General features: G+C 37.6%; 1 protein-coding gene across 1 annotated transcript in view; it reads right to left on the bottom strand.

Moving 5' to 3' along the window:
- Nucleotides 1-5699: 5699 nt before the first annotated feature.
- The window catches only part of UBL3 (ubiquitin like 3), a 55472-nt gene continuing 37047 nt past the window's right edge, over nucleotides 5700-24124 (bottom strand). The window contains exons 2-5 of the mRNA XM_021541967.4: nucleotides 15774-15882; nucleotides 12132-12218; nucleotides 7864-7941; nucleotides 5700-7459 (exon numbers count right to left, since the gene is read on the bottom strand). Coding sequence (XP_021397642.1) covers nucleotides 7407-7459; nucleotides 7864-7941; nucleotides 12132-12218; nucleotides 15774-15882 — 327 coding nt within the window. The 3' untranslated portion in view covers nucleotides 5700-7406. The remainder of the gene's footprint in view (nucleotides 7460-7863; nucleotides 7942-12131; nucleotides 12219-15773; nucleotides 15883-24124) is intronic.

Genomic DNA, 24124 nt, shown 5'->3' with positions numbered 1-24124 from the left:
GAACAAGGCCAGGTCCCAAGCCATCCCCCCCAAGCACTCTTCTGCTGCCTGTTCCCCATGGTCCTCAGAGTAGCCAGCACAGCACTCACCTCCGCAGTAGGGGCAGAGCTTAGGGTGCTCTTGGTCTAATCAGACCAGGGAGAAGCAGCCCAGGAGTTCCAGCCTCCCTGCTACACGAGGGCCAGTAGCTCTCACTAGTTTGGTCACCAGTGAGGCTCTCTGCTGCAACACAGTCTTACCCAAAGGAAAGAGGCAAATGCAGCTGGAGCTGAGGGCTGGCCAGTGTCATGAACGGTGGGTCTGCACTTTACTTGGAAGCTCAAAACACGTTCCTCTCCTCTAGGCAGTTCAGACCACCCATCAACAACCAGAGCCATGGAGAAGTTCTGTCTGCAGGCAGGAGAATGATGTGATGTTCTTTACCTTGGTGATGAAGTTAGAGACGATCATTGCTCAGGGCACAAGAAAATAGAGCCTGGGGCAGCCTTCATATCTGTTTGTTGAGAGCAAACCCTTTCCTTGGGATGCTGTCAGTCATGGTGACAGGAACCAAAAGGTTTGGCTGGCATTGCTTGATTAATGCAAGAGTGCAAGAGAAAACTCTTGCCCATTTGCTTTGCAGAGCACCCATTGAATTCACTGGAAGACAGCTCAGCTGGTACAATCCCATGGATTTGGTGGAGTTCCCCAGTCTGGACACCTGCTGAGTTGCCACATTGACATTACATCCCACTCAAGACCTTTGTGTTTCTCCTGTCATAGTGGGCACAGTTGCAGTGACTTTTCACCTGGTGAGGCTGCAGAGCACCCTGGAGCTCCCTGCCAGCTCCAGCAGAGCCGTAACCTTGGGACCACTGGGGATAAATGAGCCTTATTTAGGGACACATGATCTGCACAAATTAAAGAACTGAAACCAAATCTTTATTTAATTTATCCAGCACAGGTAAGAGACAGAGCAAGGTAAGATACACACAAGGTAAGATGAGATATTTCCCTCATTCTGGAAGTCCACTATCATCCATCCAATATGGAATTGGTTTCCAGCATAATAGATTTTTAAAAATATTAGTTTTCCAATCTAACCTCTACAGGTATTTCCACTCTGTTATTCTGTTCCCTAATGACTGCTGCAAGATCCTATTCCCCTTTTTTGCCAGGCAACAGCTGAAAGTCCCAAAGTGACAACTTGTCACCCCTTTTGCCTCTCATTTTCAACCTGAGCTATTTCACCCTTGCAATCACTTGATGATTGTGGGCAGTGATCATCTCTTTACTACAGTTGCTCTTTCTTGCACAGATAGCTGCTGGTCAGTTTATTTTCACCAGACATTTAATGGTTGATACTATGGTAGGTATCTAAAACTTCTCCCATTGTTTCTTCCTGATTTTCAGTTCAAGAAAAGTAAAAGAAAAATTGTTGTTTCATCCTACTATTTTGCCTCTACCCAAACAAAATACTAGTTGAAGAGTATTTTTCTGTTAGAATATGTCAAAACATTTACTACCTATAAATTCAGCATCCTTGGAATTGATAAAAACAGGGTGCTTACATGTGGCACCACTCAAGAGGCAGCAGCTTCTGCCCTAAGGAAATGTAGTTCACATTCTCTACCAGCTAAAGCACAGTAAATTATTCCCTCAAGCCTGCTCTAGGAAAGCACAAACATCACCTTGAATCTGACCAAAATTTCTTCTGGGGAAGCAGAAGGTTTGTAGAGATAAACTCCCGCTGGAGTACACTATATGCTGGCCCTGGGGTTCACATTATGCACTTGTTTGTACATAATGGAGGTGATAACATGCTAGAAGTATTTTTCCCCTCAAAGCTGGGCTCTTCGCTGAAAGGTAACATAATGTCTGAAGGACAAAAATACTATCTTATTGGGAAAGAGTTTGGCATCGCTAATGTTGCTAATTCTGGAAATTCTATCAATTTTCATTGATACAATAATCCATTTTACTTTTATATCTAGTTCAGCTGTTCTCAAATTACTTTGGGTGGCAGTGAGTGCCATTCATTTAATGTAAAAATGTTTCTATTAAATCCGAATTTGTCACCTCTGCTTTACAAATGTAAAAACTGGGCCTATAAAGCTACAAGACAAAAATAGAAGTTCTCCATCCATTTTGTCTGTGTTAATCGTCACTGTAGCTATTTTAACCTCTCCTTCTCTTCAATCTTTGTAATATTTCTGCTGTCTCACTATTTTTCTTAGCATTTTCAAAATCCTAAGGAAATTCAAATACAAAGCATCTGCCCATGACGCCCAGAACTCAGATTTGGACTGATCTAGGTAATATCAAAAATAAGAGTTGTTAGAATACTTTGCTTTCTCTACCTATGCTGTCCTTCACGTTTCAAACTGCAGCTCCCTTTGTAACTGTGATCCACGCCCTGAGCTTGATAACGTATCACTAGTCTCTTTTTTTTGTGAGCATGACTTTCATAACCTTTATTATTTTCTATCACACTAGTCCTTTTCCAGATTAATTAAAAAATCCCAAACCAAATCCTTATCAACAAAAAAAAAAAGCAGAAATTAATAATAAACTACTGGAAAAACCCAGAGCATAACAAGGGTTTTGTAATTATACAGTCTAGTGTAATAAGTTGGTAAGCAAATTAGCTCACACATTTTAAATCTCTTCACAGGTATGTACATGTGGCACAGAAGGACAAATATGCCTTTATTATCCTACTTTATGAGGATTGTTGACAGCTTATTATCATGAACCATATATTACCATCAGCCTCTTAAGTAACAACAAACCTTTTATTGTGCTCTGAAAATAAGCTTGAAACTCAAAGCTACAGCCAAGATGGTATCTAGGAAGAACTTCAGTACTGCAGCAGAAATAAAGGGGGAAGGATCTCTCCTTTAAGAGTCTTAACAGGTCTTGGCATTTCCTCTGATTTAGGCACAGAATTCCACCCGATTTCAATAGTGTAACTACTGTTAATTGTCTAAATACCAATTTACACACGACATACAGCTCAAAATCTGCTTAAGCTTAACCACTTAGCATAAAGTTAGCAAGAGAGTTTTAGATGGAGAAGTACATCCATCCCTCTATGTACTTCTCAAAGCAAGATTCGTGTAAGAAATCTTATCAGAGCACACACAGAACTACAAAATACAAAAGCTTTACTCCCCTGGAAAGCAGCAGCAGCCACTCCTGTTTTCTAGCTAGCCCAGAAACACCTGCCTGCCTTCTTACCTGTGAGAGAGGAAGGAAGTGTTTACAATGTGCTTATAATTTTCTTTTAAGTTAAATAATTGTTCCTTCTGTTGCAAATGTACTAAGGAATGGTATCCATAAACTGCAGAGATCAGCATTAAATTAATCTTGATGCAGCACCTTAGCAAAGCCTCTAATATTACAGTGGCCACACTTTCTTCCTTCACCAGCTGAGCTAATCCCCCTGATTGTTTCCAGAGACGTATTTTTGCTATCCTTTAACAGAAGTCATAGAGCATTTTCATTGCTACCAAATATTACAGAATCACAGAATGTGCCAGGTTGGAAGGCACCACAGTCGTTCTCTGGTCCAGCCTCTCTGCTCAAGCAAGGCCATTCTAGAGCAAATGGTACTGGGTTGTGTCCAGACAGCTCTGGAATGCCTCCAGTGAGGGACACTCCACACCTTCTCTGGGCAATCTGCTGCAGTGTGTGGCCACTGCACAGTAAAGAAGTCCTTCCTCATGTTCCAGTGGAACTTCTGTGCATCAGTTTCTGCCTCTTGCCTTCTGTCCTATTGCTCAGCACTGCTCAGCAGAGCCTGGGTCTGTCTTCTGACACCTCCCTCTGGACACTTACAGACACTGGGGATGTCCCATCTCAGTCATCTTCTCTCGTGGCTGAACAGGCCCAGCTCCCTCAGCCTTTCCTTGTAAGAGATGCTCCAGTCCCCCAGGCATCCTTGCTCTTCTCCACTGAACCTGCTTCAGGAGCTCCATGTCTCTCTTGTCCTGAGGAGTCCAGCACTCCAGATGTGCCTCACCAGAGCAAAGTAGAGGGGCAGGATCACCTTCCCTGACCTGCTGGCAGTGCTTTTCCATCCTAATCCACCCCAGAACACCAATGCCCTTCTGGGCCACAAGGGCACTGCTGGCTCACCTGCTGACAACTCCTGCTGCCCACCAGGACCCCCAGGCCCTTCTCCACAGAGCTCCTTCCTTCAGCCTGTGCTGTTGCAAGGGGATTCTTCCCTGCATTTGCCTTTGTTGAATTTCAGACAGTTCCTCTCTGCCCATCTCTCCACCCTGTTGAGGTCCTTCTGAAGGGCTGCACAGCACTCTGATCACTCCTCAGCTGTGTGATTGTTTATAATATAAAACATATACACAATGGCAGAGGAGACAGATGCAGTTCCTTCATGGTATTTTAGAATAAGAAGGGCTCCAGATCATCCTGTCCTTCCCTTCCTTCATGACATCTATTAACTGATGCATAAGGAAAAGATCATTTCCATCTAGCAGTGCAAATCAAATGTCAAACTCTTTAGTGCATTATCAGACTATCCAACAGCCTGACCCTGCAAAGACTTAGCTTTAATCTTTTTGGGCTGCCACTTTACTCCACTTTACTCCAATCAAAGAAGAGAAGCATATGCATGAGCTTTAGGAAGGCTGGGAAATGTGGGACTAAGAGCTACTGCTTTTGTTTTGGCAAATACACAAACCACAATACAAAGCATACAAGGAAAAGAGCACACATCTTTTAGCAATCCCCCTGCCCCAGTTTTCCACCCTCCTCACACCACAACAGAAATGCTCTTCCAAGGGCAGAACTCTGACAATTGGTGGGAAAATTCAGTAAAACTGTTCTATCCACTTTCTGCAGGAGTCATTTTGGCATGCTTTAAAAGCCAGGCAGTATTTAAGGATTTGCTTGGACATGTGCATATATGTACCTTATTTATCTTAACAAAAGGGATCTCCACATACTTTGGCTACAGAACCTTACCAAATACTTTAACTGGAAGCCTCTGGATTTTCATGTATTTATTCTGTATTAAGTACCTGGCTACTTTTTCAACCAGGATTACATCTCATGCATTTGTTTTTCAAAATCAATGCATTTGAAAGACTTGTTTAACTAACTGAGCATGCCCTGTCTCATACCATTTATTTTTCTTGTGCTGTCATAGCTATTTCCCATCTAACTCTGTGTTACTTGGGTGGTCAGCATTTTGGACACGGGAAGTCTATCACAGTTTTGTCTTTTTAAAGAAGGCTTGTGTCCTGACATTTTCTTATTTAGCAACCACAATGCAGAGCAGAAGGAAATGCCCCCTCCCAATATTCATTTTGGTAATGATCACACAATGGTGTCATCTCAGTTCCCAGCACCTCAAGGGGTATGTCTGTGCTCTCTGCTATCAGTAAATGAAGACTGCAAAACCTCGCAGTATGAGCACACGGCTCCCGTGAGGCACACAAGGGTGTGACACAGCTGCACATTTGTAACTGCTCAAGTTCACATTCCTCTTCAACAGAAGAAAGACTTCCAGGCCACTTATGGAGTGAAAGGAAAACAAATATTGAAGTGATAAATCCCATTAGCATTTTTCAGTAAGCTTTGTGCCCCTCCTTTTTAAAAAATAAATAAAATTGAGTCCTTACTTAATTTCCAGATTAAGAAGTACTATTAAAAGCAGTTCAGGCCCAATTACAACCCTTGAAACACCACTGAAATGCACTACAATATTCTTTTATTTAGTTTACAGAAGAGTCTATCAGTACAGGTTGCAGAAAGAAAATGTTTAGTGCTATTTACAATTTGTTTTAAAACTCTGCTCTATACAAATTTAATTCTGATCAGTATGAACAATATTTTTGTAAATCTACTGCATATAAAGCATTTCATCAAAGCAGTAACAATGAATAAAATAACTTGTTTACATTTGAATGATGCCAATCATTCGGAAAAACGATTACACAGAACATCTGTAAGAGTTGTGGACACTTAAGTACAGAACACAATGTCAACCTGTGACTCAGTTTTTAAAGGCTAAAGCTATTTATATGGAATATTGTTCTATTATACTACACGCCAATCTATATTTAACTTCTATAGTTATGTATTTTATAAGACTTTTATTAAATATATTCTACACATATTTGTAATTTCACCCAGGAAGAATTCCTCCCCAGTGAAAAAATATAAAATCCTTTATATTTTTAAATTTTTATTTATTTTTATTTTTTACAGGTTTAGATGAAACTAGCTCATGCTTTAGTGCTGTGCAAATTTCTTTAGCATATCAACATTTAAATTATTGATATGAAATAAAAGAATGGCATCCTTTTCAATTATGTATGCCTTCAAAAATCAGCTTCTGATTTTAATACCATTGCAAGCACTAATACCAAATGCAGATTACGTAAAGAAACAAAACTAGTACTATGGCAGAAGTTTTTCTTTTTGCTTTTTAAATTTTAATAATTCTTTTGAAATCTCTAATGAGTAAGCATGACACTGAAGTCTAAGGTACAGATGAGAAAAATTACTGAAAAACACCAATTGCCAATATTCAAATACATAAAACTGATTATTAAATGATGTTTTCTAACATTTATGCACAATAATAAAAGCCTATTAACTACAGGAAACTACCCCTCCCATATTAAGGCTAGGAAATGCACTCTCTGCACTTGTTTGTGCTGTCTGAAGAAGCACTCAACTAACACACGATTGGAGTGCACACAGTAACAAAAAAATCAGTTTCATCAGCCCTCTACAGAGTGCTTTTAAATTACAGGCACATAGTATTTTGTCTTTGTTGCAGTGAAAAGATATATAGTTAGACTTGGTTTAGTTAGTATTCTGTGCCAGTTTGGCCACCGAGGTTGACTTAGGTAGAATTGACTAAACAGTTTTTCCTTTGATTTGGCCATAAGTGAGATTTGTTTTAATTATTAATATACTATTTTCCAGTGTTGCATTCTACATTGTGGGTTATTACTAGATGTCTCAAATATTGTTAGAGATTGTTGAGGAGAAATATACTGTCAACCATATTTAGTGCAAATTGAATCTAGAAAGCTTGACTGATTAGATCTGGTTAATGCAGATTTTTGTGGCAGCAAAAAGATTCCTGCTATGGAAAAAAAACACACACTTTTCTGGAGACTGAATTCTTTCAAAAAGTGATGTACTGTAAGATTATTCAACAAAAGGAGGAATCGAAAAAAGTAAACAATTACAGTGTTCATAGATGTTTCACTTTTTTTTTTTTAAAAAAAGACTAATGACAGTGTTCATGTATTATTTCAGTTCCATGGATTTACAGACAGGCTCTTCCTACAGGTGTTTGAAGCAAGGTAGGGCCTCTTCTATTCCAGCAGCATGAAAGACAAAGACTATATTACATCACACTTAGCAGGTAAAGCTAACAGGGTTTACAGGATTACACAGCAATTGCTTTCTCCAGTTTTTTCACGGTTCCTTTGACCTGCAAAAAAGAGGGAAGTTTTACTTACATTACATTTCTAAAGCAAGAGGCTGTTCTGTGTGAGAGTATGCTTAATACAAGTCTGTTCTTAATTATTTCCAGTAAAAAAAATATTTCTTGTTATACACAAGCATACATAACTAAAAAATAAATCAGGACTGGTTTTTCACAATAAAAACAAAAGCTTTTAAAGTTTGAGTCAGTTTCTGCACTATAAAAAATGCTAAACCAGAAAGTTAATTTCTTAGTTTTCTACAAACATTTACAAAAGCATTCCATCAATTCTTCACAAAAGAGCACAAAAACTTGACTTTTCTCTACTATGAAATACTCAAAGAGCCCATAAGAGACCTGACCACTTTGCCATGTACTCAAGTAAGAAACTCCTCTAGTGCCCAGCCTACCTTGAGAGTTTGGTTCTGGCAGTGTCTCCCTAGCCACCAAATGCATCACTGTTGTTTTGCCAAAAGGAAGTTTTAATGCTGCAAAAGGAAAAAGGGAGAGCTATTAACACATTGTTTCAGCCTTTTTTTCTACAAAAGACCCAGTCGAAACTAACTATAATTGGATTAGCACCTATTCAAAAGTTCATACTTTTAGGTTTGAACTGCTTACTGGTTGAAGTTTTGTAAATCAGGGACTCAGGGCATGATGATAGTCACTTACAACACTGCATTCTGAAAGTCATGATGCTTCTGTTAGGAAGCTTAGCTTTCCTCTTTTGAGTAAAAAAGTGAAGACTCAGGTGTTAAGCAGTCTTTAATGACAAGGACACAAAAAAGTTGCTAATGCAGCCACCAAATCATTATTCCTGAGATATCAAAACACTGAGCCTCTACAGCAAAACAGATTTTCCTAAAACATATTTTGATCCATGACATAGATTTTTTGAAATACAAAATGTCTGCATCTTTCCTTTTAATACTAATCTGTAACATCAGCTGCATGTGGAAAATATCAAATTTACAGCAGTAATTCTCACAGTGCTGCCTTTGTGAGCTTTAGCAACACAAAACTTTAAAAAATGGTGCTTTCCACAATTCACTGTGCTTGTGTCTGAAACCAAACTGATAATTTTTCTACATTCCAATTTAAGTACACAAATACATTGTATACTTATAGTATCTTCCTTGATTGTTTTTCTGAGAAATAGAAGGCAAAGATGGTCTTCTGTAAATTTCTGTCCTTCCCACTTTCCCACTTTATAGTGGACAAAAAAAGTCAGTGATAAATTTAACAAGAATTTAATCCTTAAAACACAAATAATTTTGATTTGAGTAGACTTTGTCCTATCAAACTCAAGTTACAGCTTTTATTTTCACATACAGTGAAATGGCATTTTAAGTTAATAAATGAATAAGGAATGGGCAATAAATCTGAAGGCAACTGAAGTGAAAAATGCCTCTCTGTTTTAATCACGACAGCATACATTAAAGATTCACTAATAAAAAGCCTCACTACAACACCACTATTAAATCATGTTTGTTGCCTACATATTTATTTAACTAGATGGAAATTATGATTAAAACACAGGTTCAAACACAGGTGTAAGCACACAAAGTGATGCAGAACTCCACAAAATTCTTTGAAGCAGCTGTAATTTGGAAAAAGCCATCTCTATGGAAAGGCAAATCGGAAAGTTGTTCTGTTTATTTGAAGCACTGCCTGTGCCTGCAACTAGAAGCTATTGATACCTTGAAATCTGACAAAGATGATGTATTTTCAGTACTTGATACAATGATACAACTGAAAACTCTGACTGTTAATATGGTCTTTGCAAACTCCATGGAAAAGGATTGTCTTCATAACATAAACTCTTGAATTACAAAAAAATCACATTAGGAATATCTTTCATAATAGCAACACAATACAAGAGATTTGATTGGTGAGTTGTGAAGGTTAACTATTTACAGTAATCCAGTAGTACTATGCTAGTATTTGTATTAACTAATTTCAGCTAGTAGTTCGCATAGTTTGCACAAATACTTGCTAGAAATTTCCAGCTTCTTGCTTGGAGCACCACAACAGCACCTGAGCAGCGTAACCTATGCTCAGTAATCCTTTCTTGCTCTTCTCTTTGTGCTCTCACCCCTTTCTCACAGTTTACCTAATCTGTATTTAATTCCTTTCCCAACTGTTCAATTCCATTGTTGCTTTGTATTTTCTATAGTCAGAACTTATGTTTCACCGCCTTTTGGAATGTGAATGGCACATGGTGGGTTAAACTTCCCTTCCCCAGTAAATAAGGAAGCAAATGCTGATGATTACCATTATCTACCAAGAAATGGAGAACTGTTGATTATGTATTACTTCCCTAATTAATATTATTTGAAATGCAAACTGCAGAGCAAATATTTAGCTAAAGAATTAAATTTCCTTTATGTTGGAAGATGAGCAATAGACTCTGCCTCACTCCCCAGACTTCTGCACAGGCAGGACACAAGAAAGCAGTGTGGCTCAAGCACTGCAGGCAGGAGCAGTGCAAGCTTTAGAGAGGTGTCTGTTCCACACTGCTCCCAGGGCCATTAGCTCTGCTGTTGTAGTGACAGGCCATTCAGAGGAGGTATCACAAGGGATGATTTATTGCAAATAAAGTTTTTCACTCAAAAGCACTTTTTCCTACCAATATCTCTTTTTTGAGGCATCTTAGTTTATAGGAGTCTCAAATTCGTAAGCCACTACACAGACATTAAGGTAAAAGTGAACAAAAACAGACTCCAGTTAAAAAGGAAAACACCAAACTGTTTCCTTGGAAACTTTTGTTTCACTAGATGATAAAGTGATTTTCAGGAGGTCCAAATTCCAGTCAATATTTCCTAATCACCTAAAGCAAATACAACACTAAGTGCTAAATCTCAAAGAGAACTACAACTAGAAATGCTTAATAAAAGTTAAGCTAAGAAACATAATATAAATATTGTTTAATAAACTCCCCCCGTCACCTCCCTTTTAAAGGTAACTAGTTCACTTAAGGTTACCTCTAATGAACAACACAAACTGAAGTAAGAGTCTTTTCAGGCTGTTTCATGAATTCTGTTCCACTTTCAGCTGTGTAATCTTACTCCTGATAACTTCATTAGTGCTGATGTTAAGCCAATGTTTTAGGGATTCTTTTTCTTAAAACAATACAGCAACAAAATATTTTTGAAAAACACTACTATACATGTAAGATCCTTGGGGTAAAAACATGATGATTAAATCTCAATGCATGAGTGATTAAGAATGAACTAAAATGCCCTGAACCCAAGTAATTCAAAATTCATAGACCTAAGTTAATGCACGAGTCAGCAGCATGAAGCTATTGTTTTTCAGCTTAACTCATTAAATAATATATTAAATATATTAAACAAATATTTAACATTTTCTCAGATTTAGACAAATGTCACTAAAGGGGAAAAAACGGTGGTAAAAGCAGCACTCAGATGAATGGCAAAGTAAGTCCCAGTTAGCTATCCTTGCCTGGAAATGTAGGGTAAGACTAGCATCTTTAATTGCAGAGATGATCCAAGACTTAACATTTATCTTTCCACTCTACTCCAACTGCTACTAGCTGCACTCACTGTCACCTGGTAAAAATACAAATTAAAGAGTGAATAAAAATTCCAGATTTCTTCCAGCTGAGCTGACAATGATCTTGTTTGTATATATAGAAGCATTAAAAATTTATATATGTGGAGAGTAAATCTATAAGTACATTACTAGGCAACACCGGGAATGGTAGAAAGTGAATCAATAGCTATATCATCCCGGTCAATTCTTCATGGAACATCATCATAAGCAGTCCAGAAATATTATTTTTAGACTACTCTTAACTTCAAAAATGAATAATATTTTCAGATTCCTCTTAACATCAAAAATAATTAACTAGTGATGTTGTATTATATTTTATTTTCCTTTCTGTACTCCATTCAGGTATCAAACCATAAATAATTTGAACATAAAAAGTAGGAGCATGACTTTGTTTTTAAACTAGCACAGAATGAGGAGTCTCATATTGTTTAGTCATTGATACAGCTGATATTCCCATTGGCAAATGCTACCTACAAAAGGAGGGATGATTAACAAATGTGCGTCACACCTCTATCAAGGGTTCCCACCAAAATGCGTAATTGTGGAAAAACAGTTACCACGAGGGGGCACAGTTGAATTGCATTTCCTTAGCAAACGAAGTGAAGCCATTTACTGTTGTTTTCGCATAACTATGCAATTGTATCCCTGGGAGAGCACTGGACAGCAAGAATGCTTCCCCTCATTCTCATTCACAGGGTGTCTTCCTTCGTTGCACGAAGATTTAAAGCATTGTTTGACCAATTATCATAAAGTTTATCAAGCATTTTAAAATACTTTGGATATTTATTAAGTAGCTTGTCCTGCAAATGCAGTGTAAGAGAAGTGGAACAAAATATTCCATTTAGAAAGACAACAAATAAAAGCAGCACTACAGTTTCTTTGTGTGAGACGACTTAGCAGGTGGCACCTCACAAAGTTTAACAGCTCGTGGTAACAAGATGGAAAAATATGCAATAAAGTACAATGTCACTCTATGCACAAGAACGGCACTATAAAGCAGGCCATCCTGTGATCTTGAACAGTAAGGCAGTATTCACTGAACTGTAAATAAATATCGCCTTTTGCCTAACTGTAACACGTAAAATGAAAATTATTTTCATACCTCCTAATGTCACATTGCCATGAAGAAACCTCCCTTGATAAATAAGCCGCAAGATATTTGGACTGCTGACTTGTTCTTCTTCCCAATCTGAAGAGAGAATTTCCACAGTTACATTGTAATAAAAACATCTTTTGTTATTTCTCTCACCTTTACCCAGGAAGAAAATATGGAAAGAACTCTTGTATAAAACACTAAAGAGAGAATGCAGGCTGAAGGTACAGGAAAATAATTCAAGGCCAGCACTCCTGAAGTCTGTTCTGGAATCTATTATTTGACCCTGGGCATTGAAACACGTAATTTTATGTCTGCAAATAAAAATATTACTGATGTCACAGACTGCAGGATATATTTAGCACATACACAAGTCCTAAAGAAAATATTTCATACATGCAAATTGCTTCCTGAATCTTGATATCCAGGCCATTCTGAAGTTTCCCAAGCCATACTCCTTGTCAGCAGCTAATTGACTAACTGGAGCCGTTCTCTAGCAACGGGAAGCTGCTGCACACAGAGCAAGCGTGCATGTGATGGGTCACTTGAAACAGGACTCTGAGATCACAGCACTGAAAAAAGCTCTGGAGGCAGCTCAGCGCCGTTCGATGGTGGCCAGATCCAACCAGTTCCATGTCTGGAGGGGGCAGTGACCTGAGCAGCCCCCCAGCAGCCACCACAGAGCTGGAACAGAGGCTCTCTCAGAGCACACACTCACCAATACTTTTTAAGGAGTTTCTCAAAGGCCCATCTGTTTTTATGTGTGCTTTAAACAGTGGTTCAAAAAAAAGCAACCTTGCATTTTCCTATAATGTTTAAGCTATCACAAATAATTGATAAGCTTAAACAATAAGCTTAAATAAGCTTTTCCTATTCTTTTCCCATTCCCATTCCCTGTCACAATGTGAAGAACAGATAAATATGCACTTTGCTTTCAGAACAAGTATCATAAAGCCTTGAAATGTTGAATATAAATGGTCTCTCTGGGAACAGTGTCTTCTGTTTCTTAGATGACCAGATGCAGTTGTTCACTAATGTTCTCTCTTTCTGTTTTTGTAGTATTTATATAGCAAAATCAATATTCAGCAAGGGATCAGGACAAGCCACAGAAACCAACCTGTTCACTGGGAACACACAATTAACATACAGGCAAATAGCAACTGGCACTGCAAAAGGAGAAGAACTGAAAAGGGTATAAGGGGAAGCATTTAAAACAAAAGCCACAGCTGCAGAGTGTACAGAGAGGCATCTGGTGCAAAAAGCAAGCAGACAGAGAGAATAGGCAGCAGGAGCCATCTCAGTCCCAGACCATGATGGGATCAAGGCTGGTACCTACAGTAGAATGTGCAACACTCCCAGGTGCTCCCATGTGCCTGGTTTATAGAATTAGATCAAATTAGGCAACCAAAGCTATTTGAATTTCAAGTATTTCCACTTAGGGTCTGATTCAATTGTCTTGCAATTTAAGTACATGCCCATTCCGCTGTGTTGTGAAGTGGGCTACATCAAGGATCTGAATTATTGCACTGCTATCATAACAGTTTTGTTTTGTTTTTGATTTTTTTACTCCATACAGTCTGGACTCCACTATAATGTGGCTGTAAAGAGGAGAAATTCAGCCAGTTGATCATGCCATAATGATACAAAACCACAACCAAAAGAAGACAGACTAGATTTTGGCACAGGTATTTTCTCACTGTTAAGCTGCCAAGTTACCCATCCTTTTAATTTCTGCTTCTTGGCTGGAAGTCTGAAACATTTCTTCATTACATGAATTCAAATTTTAATTTCCCCCAATGAGTAAATGAGCCAAGGACTCAGTGAATCTACAATCTACCTTTTTTTTAAAAAAGTTCAGATAATTGTTGTACAAGAAAGAAGTTAATATTATTTAGCAGAAAATGGGGAGGGGAAGAAGAGAACAGGTAACCAATCTAGATGATACATGTTAAAATAAATTTGGCATTTTCTACTCAAGTTGAGAGATCCTTAATTAACAACTGTGCTGCCAAAAGAGGTGGGGCAAGGTTTGCCTTAATCCTGCCAGCATGTGACAGAGGTTATTTCATTCCTTTTTTCCCTGCACAAGATCATGACAACTAAAAACGGTGGTAAAAACAATTGTAACATCTCTGTTTCAAGACAAATTTAGTCCTCATCAAGATTTCTCAGTCCTGTGGCAAAGACTCTCAGCCTGAAAACAGCTAATGGGCTAGTGTTTGTGAAAATCTATATGCTATTCTGAAGTGAGATTTTTTTTTCCCTTTTAAATTGAGACTGTTCTTTGCAAAAGCAGTTAAATATTCATCAACATTTAGAGCCCTCCCTCAGGACAGCAGGTATTTGAACTGAGGTTTGCGTGTCTAGTTCTACTGTTTTTTTTAAAGAGGAGACTTTATGGTTTGGGTTTCTTCCCAGCTCTAAACTCAGAATCTGCAACTTTCAAGCTCTTCACAAGACTGTGAACATGATATCACATGTTCATGAGCATAAACTTGAGTAAGGAAAAAAATCCGGTTCTGCCTCTACCAATTCACATAAATGTACACAAAGAACATTTGGTTATGACAACTATGTTATAGGCACACATTAAATATGTACAGCACAGAAGCTATGTTAACCTATTTTTAAAGCATTTTACATCTGTAACTAATACTTCAGGGGACTTAAACCTTCCTCCTTCACTACATATTTTACTAAATACATAATACTGCATCCCAGCAAATCAAACAGCAAACTAAACTTTTTTCCTGACCTCAAAGACCAATTTAAGGCTTAAAATAAAGATTATCACCATTAACTTTTTGGCATAAACTATCATCCACCATATGTCTTTGACAAAGGCACCACAGAAACAGATAGTGCAATGTTTTAATTTGTCTAAATAGTACTCTTTTTAACATCAAAACACTAACTCAAATGAAGTCCTGTACCAAAAGAAGCATTTTCTTTCATCGTATGTAATGCTATGTCTGTGTTTTGGCTATTTTCCCATGAAATCATAGTTGGGGAGAACAGAAGCACTTTGTTTTGGGGAGCTATTCACATATGTGAATACACATCTAAAGTTCTCAAGTCCCTTTTCCAAAGCCAGTATTACTGTATGACACCAAGTATATTTACACAAACAACATCCAGTCTTCTAATGTCTCTTAAAATGGGCTTTTATGTTTATTTTCTTACTGGAAAAAATCAGTATTACAGATCCTTTCCAAGATAAGGCAGTAAGGAAAAAGTACTTCAGACTCAATTTCACTAATGCATTCCTGTGACTTCCCATGTTTTATTTTAGCTGTCCTCATGTAAGAGGTTTTATATATCTAACATTTCCTCACACTTACCAGATCCTCTAAATCGATCGATAAAGAAAAGTGTCTAAAGATAGGGGGAAAGAAGTACTTCAATTTGGGGAAGCAAATTTTAGAAATAAAGTAGGAAACAGTCCTAACATTTAAAAATCTGCCCAACTGAAGGAAATGTGAAAAAGAAGGCAGGACACTTGTATTTCTACATAAATCTTTGTCCAGATGGTGAATAAACATACCTAATTTCAGTGTTGAGCAAGAGATCTGTTTACTGACACTTCTGTCTGAATATACAGGGAATCTCCTTGCTCACCAGTTAAAAAGCCAAAGTCACGCTGATACTCACCCATTGGCCAGTTGTCATACACATGTTTTGCAATATCTGCAGCAGAGTCATTCGGTGAAAACAGGAACTCTTTTGTTTTCCCGCTTACCAAGATGAGGCGCAAATTTATCTGGTAAAAAACCCCAGACATCAGTATTAGGAAAGTTTACAGAGACAACTTAAATTATTTAATTTTTACAATTACTAAAAACTGTTTTTGGTTTTGGAAGACTGATCCAAATTATTTGAGAAAACAATTTAACATATTAACATATGTTAAAAAGAGGGTCAAAGAGGTCAATAAAATATCGTTCACATACCCATAATCTAGGAAGATTAATTTCTAAGAGCTGGTATTTTTGATTATAAACACCAGAAGATTCTGTTAGTGATTGAATCAACTGTGCCAGTAAAAAATAGCTTTCAGTAAGGTAGAAACATACTCTAGCAATGACACATAAGCAACATAGCTCCTGAAGGAAGAGTAAAAATATAAATCTGAAAAATTAGAGAGAATTAAAATATCAAAATCTGCACCTGAATAACCTGTGAGCCTAAACAAAAGACCTAGAATGCTCCCTCCTGATTTCAGCCAGTGCCTCTCCTACAAAATGCCAGAGTTAGACAGCATCCTTCCTTGCTCCCAGCTGCCACAAAACTGCCTTCCTGAATCCCTCTGCCAGTCTTCTGAATCCAAAACTTTGTCCTACAACTGTCCTTCACCACAGAGTGAGGTCTACATGCAACACAATATAACATCACAGCATAATTTTTCTTTGATTAATTTCCTCCATATAACCACCAGCACCCTTCAGCCATCATTTTCCTCTCTTCTATTTGCAAACTACTGAATAGAATTTCTTTTCCATACAGCATTAAAATAACACATATAAAGAGCTCACTATGACATTATTTACAATGTAAAAGAGATTAATTTTTGGCTCCTCGAGCGACTGTTAGCAAGGTCACAAATACATTTGTGTAGCTAGCACTTAGCAATGCCCATGGCAAGCAGGAGTCTAACTGCTGTTGTATTTTGTCATACAAGCCCACATTTCACCAAGTTTCAGTGAGACCTTAGCAGACTAACTGCTTGGATATTTTTTTCCAAGTCACACTCTCAAGCTGTGGCTCTCACTTTAGGTAAGTTGCAACAAAGATTTCTTTGTTGGAATTCAGCAAACTGTTTTCTGCATCAAATATGAAGTGCAAAATTTACAGCAAAGTCCAGGTTTTCTGGACTTCTTGAAAAGAATCTCAGTGCATCACATCTTCTGAACATAAGAGCCCTGCCTCAGCTGCCTACTCTCCACTTATTTCTAAAGCTCTTTAGACAGAACATCTACTCCCTCCTGAATGCTTCGGCTTGGATTCATCCTACCTATCTTTAAGCACCTAATGGAGGTATCCAAATTACAATCTCTACCCATCCAGCATACTGCAAGGTCAATGAAAGAAATGACCCCTCCTAAAAGCAATTCAGTGTCTATTTCAAAGTGTAGCAAGTATAAAAAGAGTGAGCATAAAAGGCTAGGTTCTCCTCCCTGTCCTCCTACTAACAACCTTTGCAAAAATACAAGATCTCCCATTAGCCCAGGAAAGCAAATGATAGCTGTCTCTGAGAAAGCACCACAGCCACTCCAGGAGCATCACTGCATACCAGGAAATGACAAAAAATTTGAAAGAGAGAAACTGAGGTAATGCTGTTGAGTCAAAGACAATTCTTCATCAAATTCAGAATACATTTGGCTATACACAATAAAGTCTTGTCTTTGGAATTTCCACAATGATTAAGGAATTATGTTCAAATTTCACCAATATTTAGCAGAAAAAGCAGATCAATTTCTACTGTTCTTGTTTAGTCCAAAAACCTGACTACTGTGATGAAGCTACAGCTTCAAAAATTTGGACTATGTTCAGGTGTTGTTTTGCTTATATTGTCTTTCAGTTTCAGTATTTTGACCCCCTTTACTGTCTCCACCTCTGTATGTACAGACAACACTCACATATACAGTTTCTTTAGCTGGACTACCCTAGATAAACTCTTCAGGCTTTCTCTGATGAGACATTTATTCCTCCTTTCATCCTAAGAGCCTGTCTCTGAACAATTTTTTCTATTTTCTCCTCAAACAAATGACAATTTCTGAAGCATACTACATGATGTCTAACCAGATGCTTGTAGAACACCACCAGTAATTTCCTCTGTCTACTGGAAACATCTGTCACTGTGTCCCAAGAGCACATATGCCTTCTTCATAACTGCACCATGCTGTTTGCTTGGTTACTTTGCACCCTTTTCTACTTTGATCCTTTCAATTATTCAGCCTCCAAGCTTTTATCTTGGCTGTATCACCCTAAAACACATTGCTACAAATTTCATCCCACCCTATTACTCCATACTCAGTGAGAAAGGAGGTGTAAAGAAGTATTCTGCATCACAGAGATGTTTCAGCTTTCCTCCATGTCTGGGCACTGGACTTAAGAAATTCCCCAAAGTTCTCCTTCCTCTCTACATTACAACCACTTTTCAAAATTTATGTCATCAATGAATTCTAGCAGCAAGACATCTTTACACTTGCCTTTGTCATTAAATGAATTAAGAAACATTAAAATTGATCTGACAGTTGTTTCATAATGAATTTAATAACAAGGACTTTCTGAGCTGTCTCCTCTGCTCTCAGCAAGGTCCTTTATATGAGGCTCACAGACACACAGTTTCTCTAATACTTTTTAATTTCTCCTCTTTAACCAACAGTTTGCAAAACAGCATCACATCAGTTACTAAGTACATATTCAGAGGACACCATAAAAATATGCATGTAGAAAGTAAGTTCTTTTCATCTGTTTGCTATGCTCCAGCTTTTGGAAGTGGGGTGTACTGCATTTGATTCCGCTCTCTATATACCTCATTATTTTAAATTATTTTTTAAGCATTAATGCACCTTTTTAAAATACCAACATAATACCAAAAATTTAGGAAGTTCAGACCACATCACAAAATGTTACTTGTCCTTGGAATGGGCTGCCTGTTTAAAAGAACAAACAAACCAACCCCCAATTTTCAGCACCAGTCTCTACCTTAACTTCTTCACCAGCAGCCCTTTTACCTCTCACTCCAATTGCCTATATTGACTTCCTATACTCTAACTGGCTCATGAGACACCCCCCATTAGCTTGCTCCCTCTGGCTAAGCAGTTCCCAAACTCTGAATTTACATCATTTATCAAAGGATTTCTTTTGTTTCAACTGTGTGTAGTTTAGCTGCGGTGGGGGTTACCTGTTTTGAAGACACTTTCCTAGGCAGTAGACATAACACCAAACCATCCACTCCCTAGAACTATCTAGTTTGTATCCTACAAGGAGATGACTAAAAAACCCCCAAAAGATTAGTCTTGCTCACCACTTAAAAGTACGATAATGACACTGCATTAACATCGAAGTGAAGTTCTTTTTCTTCTTCTACCACAACATTAGGGAGACATATTTCTTTTTACTCTTACTACTGAGTTTTGAGATCACCAGGCACACTAAAGTGAATACAGAAAGAGATGAGTATCACTAAAAAATAACAAAAGCTAACTTGGCTTCCCTGAAAATTTGATTAACTTATACCTCTGTAGTTAATATACACCTTAAAATCAATATAAGCAACATGGTGGGGAGGGGGGGGGGTGGTGGTGGGAAAGAGTGAAAAATGTTAGATCCTTTTTTCCCTTTTCCCTCTACAATAAGGTAGGAACCTTATCCCAGTGGATAAGGTTCTTGATGCTTAAGAGCATTTCTTATAGTCTTATGATGAAATATAAAAGCCACACTGAGATAATAACTTTACAGGGTATATTACAAAATATGTGTAAAACACAGGATAAAGGATAAATACTTTCATTTAATAAAAACCATCACATACCAGCAGAAGCCCAAAATGAATTTTTAAGTCAGTCAAATAGATGTTACATGAAGTGCAAAGATATAGCTGTTCTAATGAAAGGTTTGAGTATTTTCTTATTTATAGAGCAGCATGCCAATGACACATTTAGTTTGCATGTTTCTTTCTCTCTCTCTCTATATATATTTATGTTTCTTAATCTTGGCTTGAAGGAATCTTAGTCTTGAGTTGCATATCACACTACCCCAAAGGGTTTGAAGCAAATAATCCCAAAACTTACCTCTAAATTTAAAATCCAATCTCATTTCCCTCAAGAATATTGGTAAATTTAACAACTTGCAACTGCTGTACTACTTAATCTTGCAAATAAACTATAAGGGATCTGAAAAAAAAAAAAAAAAATTCTGGCAAAATTCCAGAAACCTCAGAACTACAAGAAAGATAAAAGAGAGGACCATATGTGTATACATTATTACTCAAAGTGAAGAAAAACGTCTTGGTTAGGTAGAGGAATTTTAACACAAAAGCTTCAAAATTTTATTTTTCAACTTAAGAAAGGATTCTTAGCAATCTTAGCTATCCTATTTCCTACCTTAAAAGCTGCCAAGGAGGTTGTGTCTGTATTCCTCATATGCTTAAAGCCCCTCCACCTATTCTTGTCAAGTGTCTTGGCTGCAAAACATTTGCATCTCTCATGGCCCTGACAATTTTGCTCTTCAACTGGGAATGTTACACGAACTATCCCGATTATGTTTTGTTTTTTTTGATAGGGATCATAGCCTCACAGTTTTACACTGTATCACCAAGTGCAACATTACTGCTGAAAGCAGTCAAGGGCAGTCAAGTTATCAGAAGAAGGATTAAATACAATTTGCAGACTACATCCCCTCTGCACTCTTATGTAATAGCACATTCTGTTTGTGATCTCGAGCATGCAAACCTCACCCTCTCCCCCCAACCCCAATCTCATAATCACAGCTCCAGTAACTACTCCATCAGTTGCATTGCATAAAATTTTCAGTATAGATTAGATTCTGCAAACTACAACAAGTCCCACCAAACAGAAAACCACCCAAAAATAAAATTATATGAAAGGATTATAATAACAAGTATGACTAAAATTTTTTGAAGAGAAATTTGGATCACATATGTGCTGACATAGAGTAAGTTATGTTTTCTTTGTTCTAGGCATCTGCAAAGTTTGTTCATTCTTTAAGGCAAACCTACAAAATGTCTTAGTGCCACAGTGCTTCTAATTTCACAGCTAATGTTAAATAAATGGGAAATCACTTTAACAATAATAAACATTGTGTAGGTTGGAAAACTCATTTCTTAATGTTTGACTTCTCATCTATTCAGTTAAACAAGCTAGTTGGTTATCAATTTTATGCTCCAGTAGCAGCTTAAGATTGCTCCCCAACTTACAATTAAAATGCAGAGAAGTCTCTCATCACCACATCATATGCAGCCCCAAGTTTAAACTAACTGCTTTTCTTTAGCTGTTTTAAGATTGAAATACGTACACTGAACAATTTTCTCCTCAACATCCAATATACTTACTTTCTTGTTCGAGTTCATTATTGTAAGTTCTCTAAAGACACTTTAAGGTTTCCTAATGGTTCTAGGCAAAAGAGAAATGTCCCAGCCCCATTTTAGTGACTGAATTCCACCAGATTTACATACAAGGTTGAACCAAGCCCAAATAACAGATTAAGTATCACAGCAGCATCACACAAGCCAAGTCAACAAGGACCTGCAGGTTCTGGACACCAGGTCACTCGTGGAATGCATCCACCTGAATATAATTAAGAACTTCGTGTACTTTTTACATGTACTAGAAGTCTGTTGTAGAACCTGAGCTGTTTCACAGAGTGCTTTCCTCTCATTCCCAGCTTAAATTTATTCTTGAATAAGATACACTCACCGATGCTATAGCCAAAAAAAAAAAAAACCACCTGGGATTTTGATGGCTTTCTTCTGCTTCTTTAGACAAGGATACACTTAGCTAAAATTAAGAAGCAAAGGTTCTCCTCATTAAAAGGTTGGCCCTTGGTGGGAATACTGTCTTCAGAATGCTGAAGCACATCAATAGAGATTAAGGTAACTGGGCTTGGTAGACCTGGAGGGGACCTATTAGCAGCCTTCCCATGCCTAAATTACCACATGACCTGTTTACTGAGGTCCAAGACAGAAGACCAACAGACAATGGTCACAAATGGAAACAAGAGACTCTGAACTGCAATCAGGTAAAAGGTTTTCACCCTGAAGATCTCAAAACAGTGGTTACTCAGAGATGCTCTGGAAGCTCTGGCCTCGTGGATTTTCAAGGTCCAACCAACAAAGCCCCAAGCAATTTGGTCTGAATTCAGCGCTGAGTCTGCTTCCAGCAGGAGCTTGGGCTAGAAAATTGCTCAAGGTCCTTTCCAAAGTGAACAATTCCACAATCTACTTTAATCCCTATCCATATCTTTAGTTTTGTTTAAACTTTCTTAAGTACACATAATTAGAATGATACATAGTATTTCAGGAATTTGTAAAATTATACTAGAACCTCCTTAAACCAACTGCAAAAGCCTCTCCATTTTCAATTACAAACATCATAACTGTCTTATATTTGTAATGCAGTAATTTCACAATGCTCTTCTCTAGCTCAGTTGTTTCTATTGACAAACTTTCAAGCTTGCATTTCAAAATACAGCTTTTAACCACCCATATTGTACAGGATATTTTTACTGTAATTCAACTAATTCTGTTCCTATTAATTCAGTCTTTGAGATAATCCCATCTCCACACAACACCACAATAATCTATACTATTCATCATCAACAAGTTTCATCAGCATACTGATTTTCCTTGTCCTAGAGGCATAAACAAAAACAATACAAAGACAGCTGACTCCAAAATTATCTTGAAGGAATTCTGCTAAGCATAACTGACAGCCTGACACATCCTGAACACTCCACCTAAGTCACACATTCAATCAAACCCTACCTTCCCCAGCTGATCCCCTGCTACGCAACATCAACTACTCACTGAAGTCTAAGCAGATTACACCTCTGCTGCATTTCCCTCATGTGGAAAACACTCTCCTTTACAGAGAAAATTGGCCGATGAATCTGTCATGATCTAATTTGGATAAACATAAATCATTAATAATAGAAATAAATTTATTCTATTATTTCTTCTCTGCCCCTACTCAGCATCCTTCCCGAGACGGTTACTCATCTGTCAAGTTCAAAGTCTCTCCTCACTTCTTTTCACTAAACTAGCATGCAGATATTTTATAACTTAATTTCTTCAACCTCAAGAAACACCAAGCATGCAAATTCCTCAGATACAGTCCTTATTACTAATACATTACATTTAGTTTAATCAGTATCAGCCTCCTTGAAATCCAAAACCTTTACATATACTCCTGCTTTGTTTATTCTTCTATTTGATTTTAACTCCTCATGATCATTGAAACAAAGTAATTTCCCCAAGCAGCCTTCTGAAGACTTCCAGAACTTTCTGGGAATTTGAGATACATCTAGAATAATAATATTAGCTCCTACTCCGCCAAGGGACTAGCTGGTAGAGGGACTGAGGTGCCCAAGGTAAGAGAGTAAGGGAGCAAAAGTATAAATTTGTAGCCCAACTGTGCAAGCACTTTCAATAAGAGAGAAGAGATCTTTCATTCTGAACTCTTCTTCAAGAGTCAGTTGATAAAATAAATTACAGCTCAAATGAATCACCCTTCTAGATACTTATTTTCACCAGATACTTTATAGGAAATACAGGTAACTTAACCAAACTTCTTCAATTGAACACCTAAAATTTATACTTGGCAACCCTCAGAATCCCTGTATTTAGCTTTGCCCTACCTCTACAGCACCTTGCAGTACATGCAATAAATTTACTTTGTATCATGAATAAAAGATTGACACAGAAAATGAGAAGAAACATAAATTGTCCAAGTGAATGAACACAGCTCTGAAGATCCATTGCCAGCCACATCACTTGTTCAAACTACTTGTGAAAGTAGGGCAATCCCAACACGACACCAGGTAAATGTGACAGCATATTGCGTCACTCTATTCAGGGCTAAGGTGAACTTCAAACCAGTTCCAATGACACATTCACCTTTAGATTACTACAAAGTGAGACGAATATGGTTTTATGTGCAACTGCTTTCTCAAACAAGGAATGGCTAAGGCAGCTTTGCACTGCTAAAAATTTAGTTAGCAAATTCCAGAAACTTGAAGTGAAAATAAAGAGAAAACCAAAATAGAACATAAACAAATTTTATTTAAAGGGGGGGAAAAGCAAAATCCTATATGCATTTAACTCGGTAACTATGACAGAACAAGCTGTTTCTATGGAAACCATGACACCCTTGAACTTAAAATCCTAGTGCTTGGTTACACTTCATCCATTTCCTCACTTCAGTTCAAATAACACATGAACAATGGCAATATCTTCCAATGAGTTCCAGGGTTATGTTTTT

This window comes from Lonchura striata, chromosome 1, assembly GCF_050655825.1.
Source record: "Lonchura striata isolate lonStrDom1 chromosome 1, ASM5065582v1, whole genome shotgun sequence".
Lineage (NCBI taxonomy): Eukaryota > Metazoa > Chordata > Aves > Passeriformes > Estrildidae > Lonchura > Lonchura striata.
This window is presented reverse-complemented; position numbering and strand designations above follow the sequence as displayed.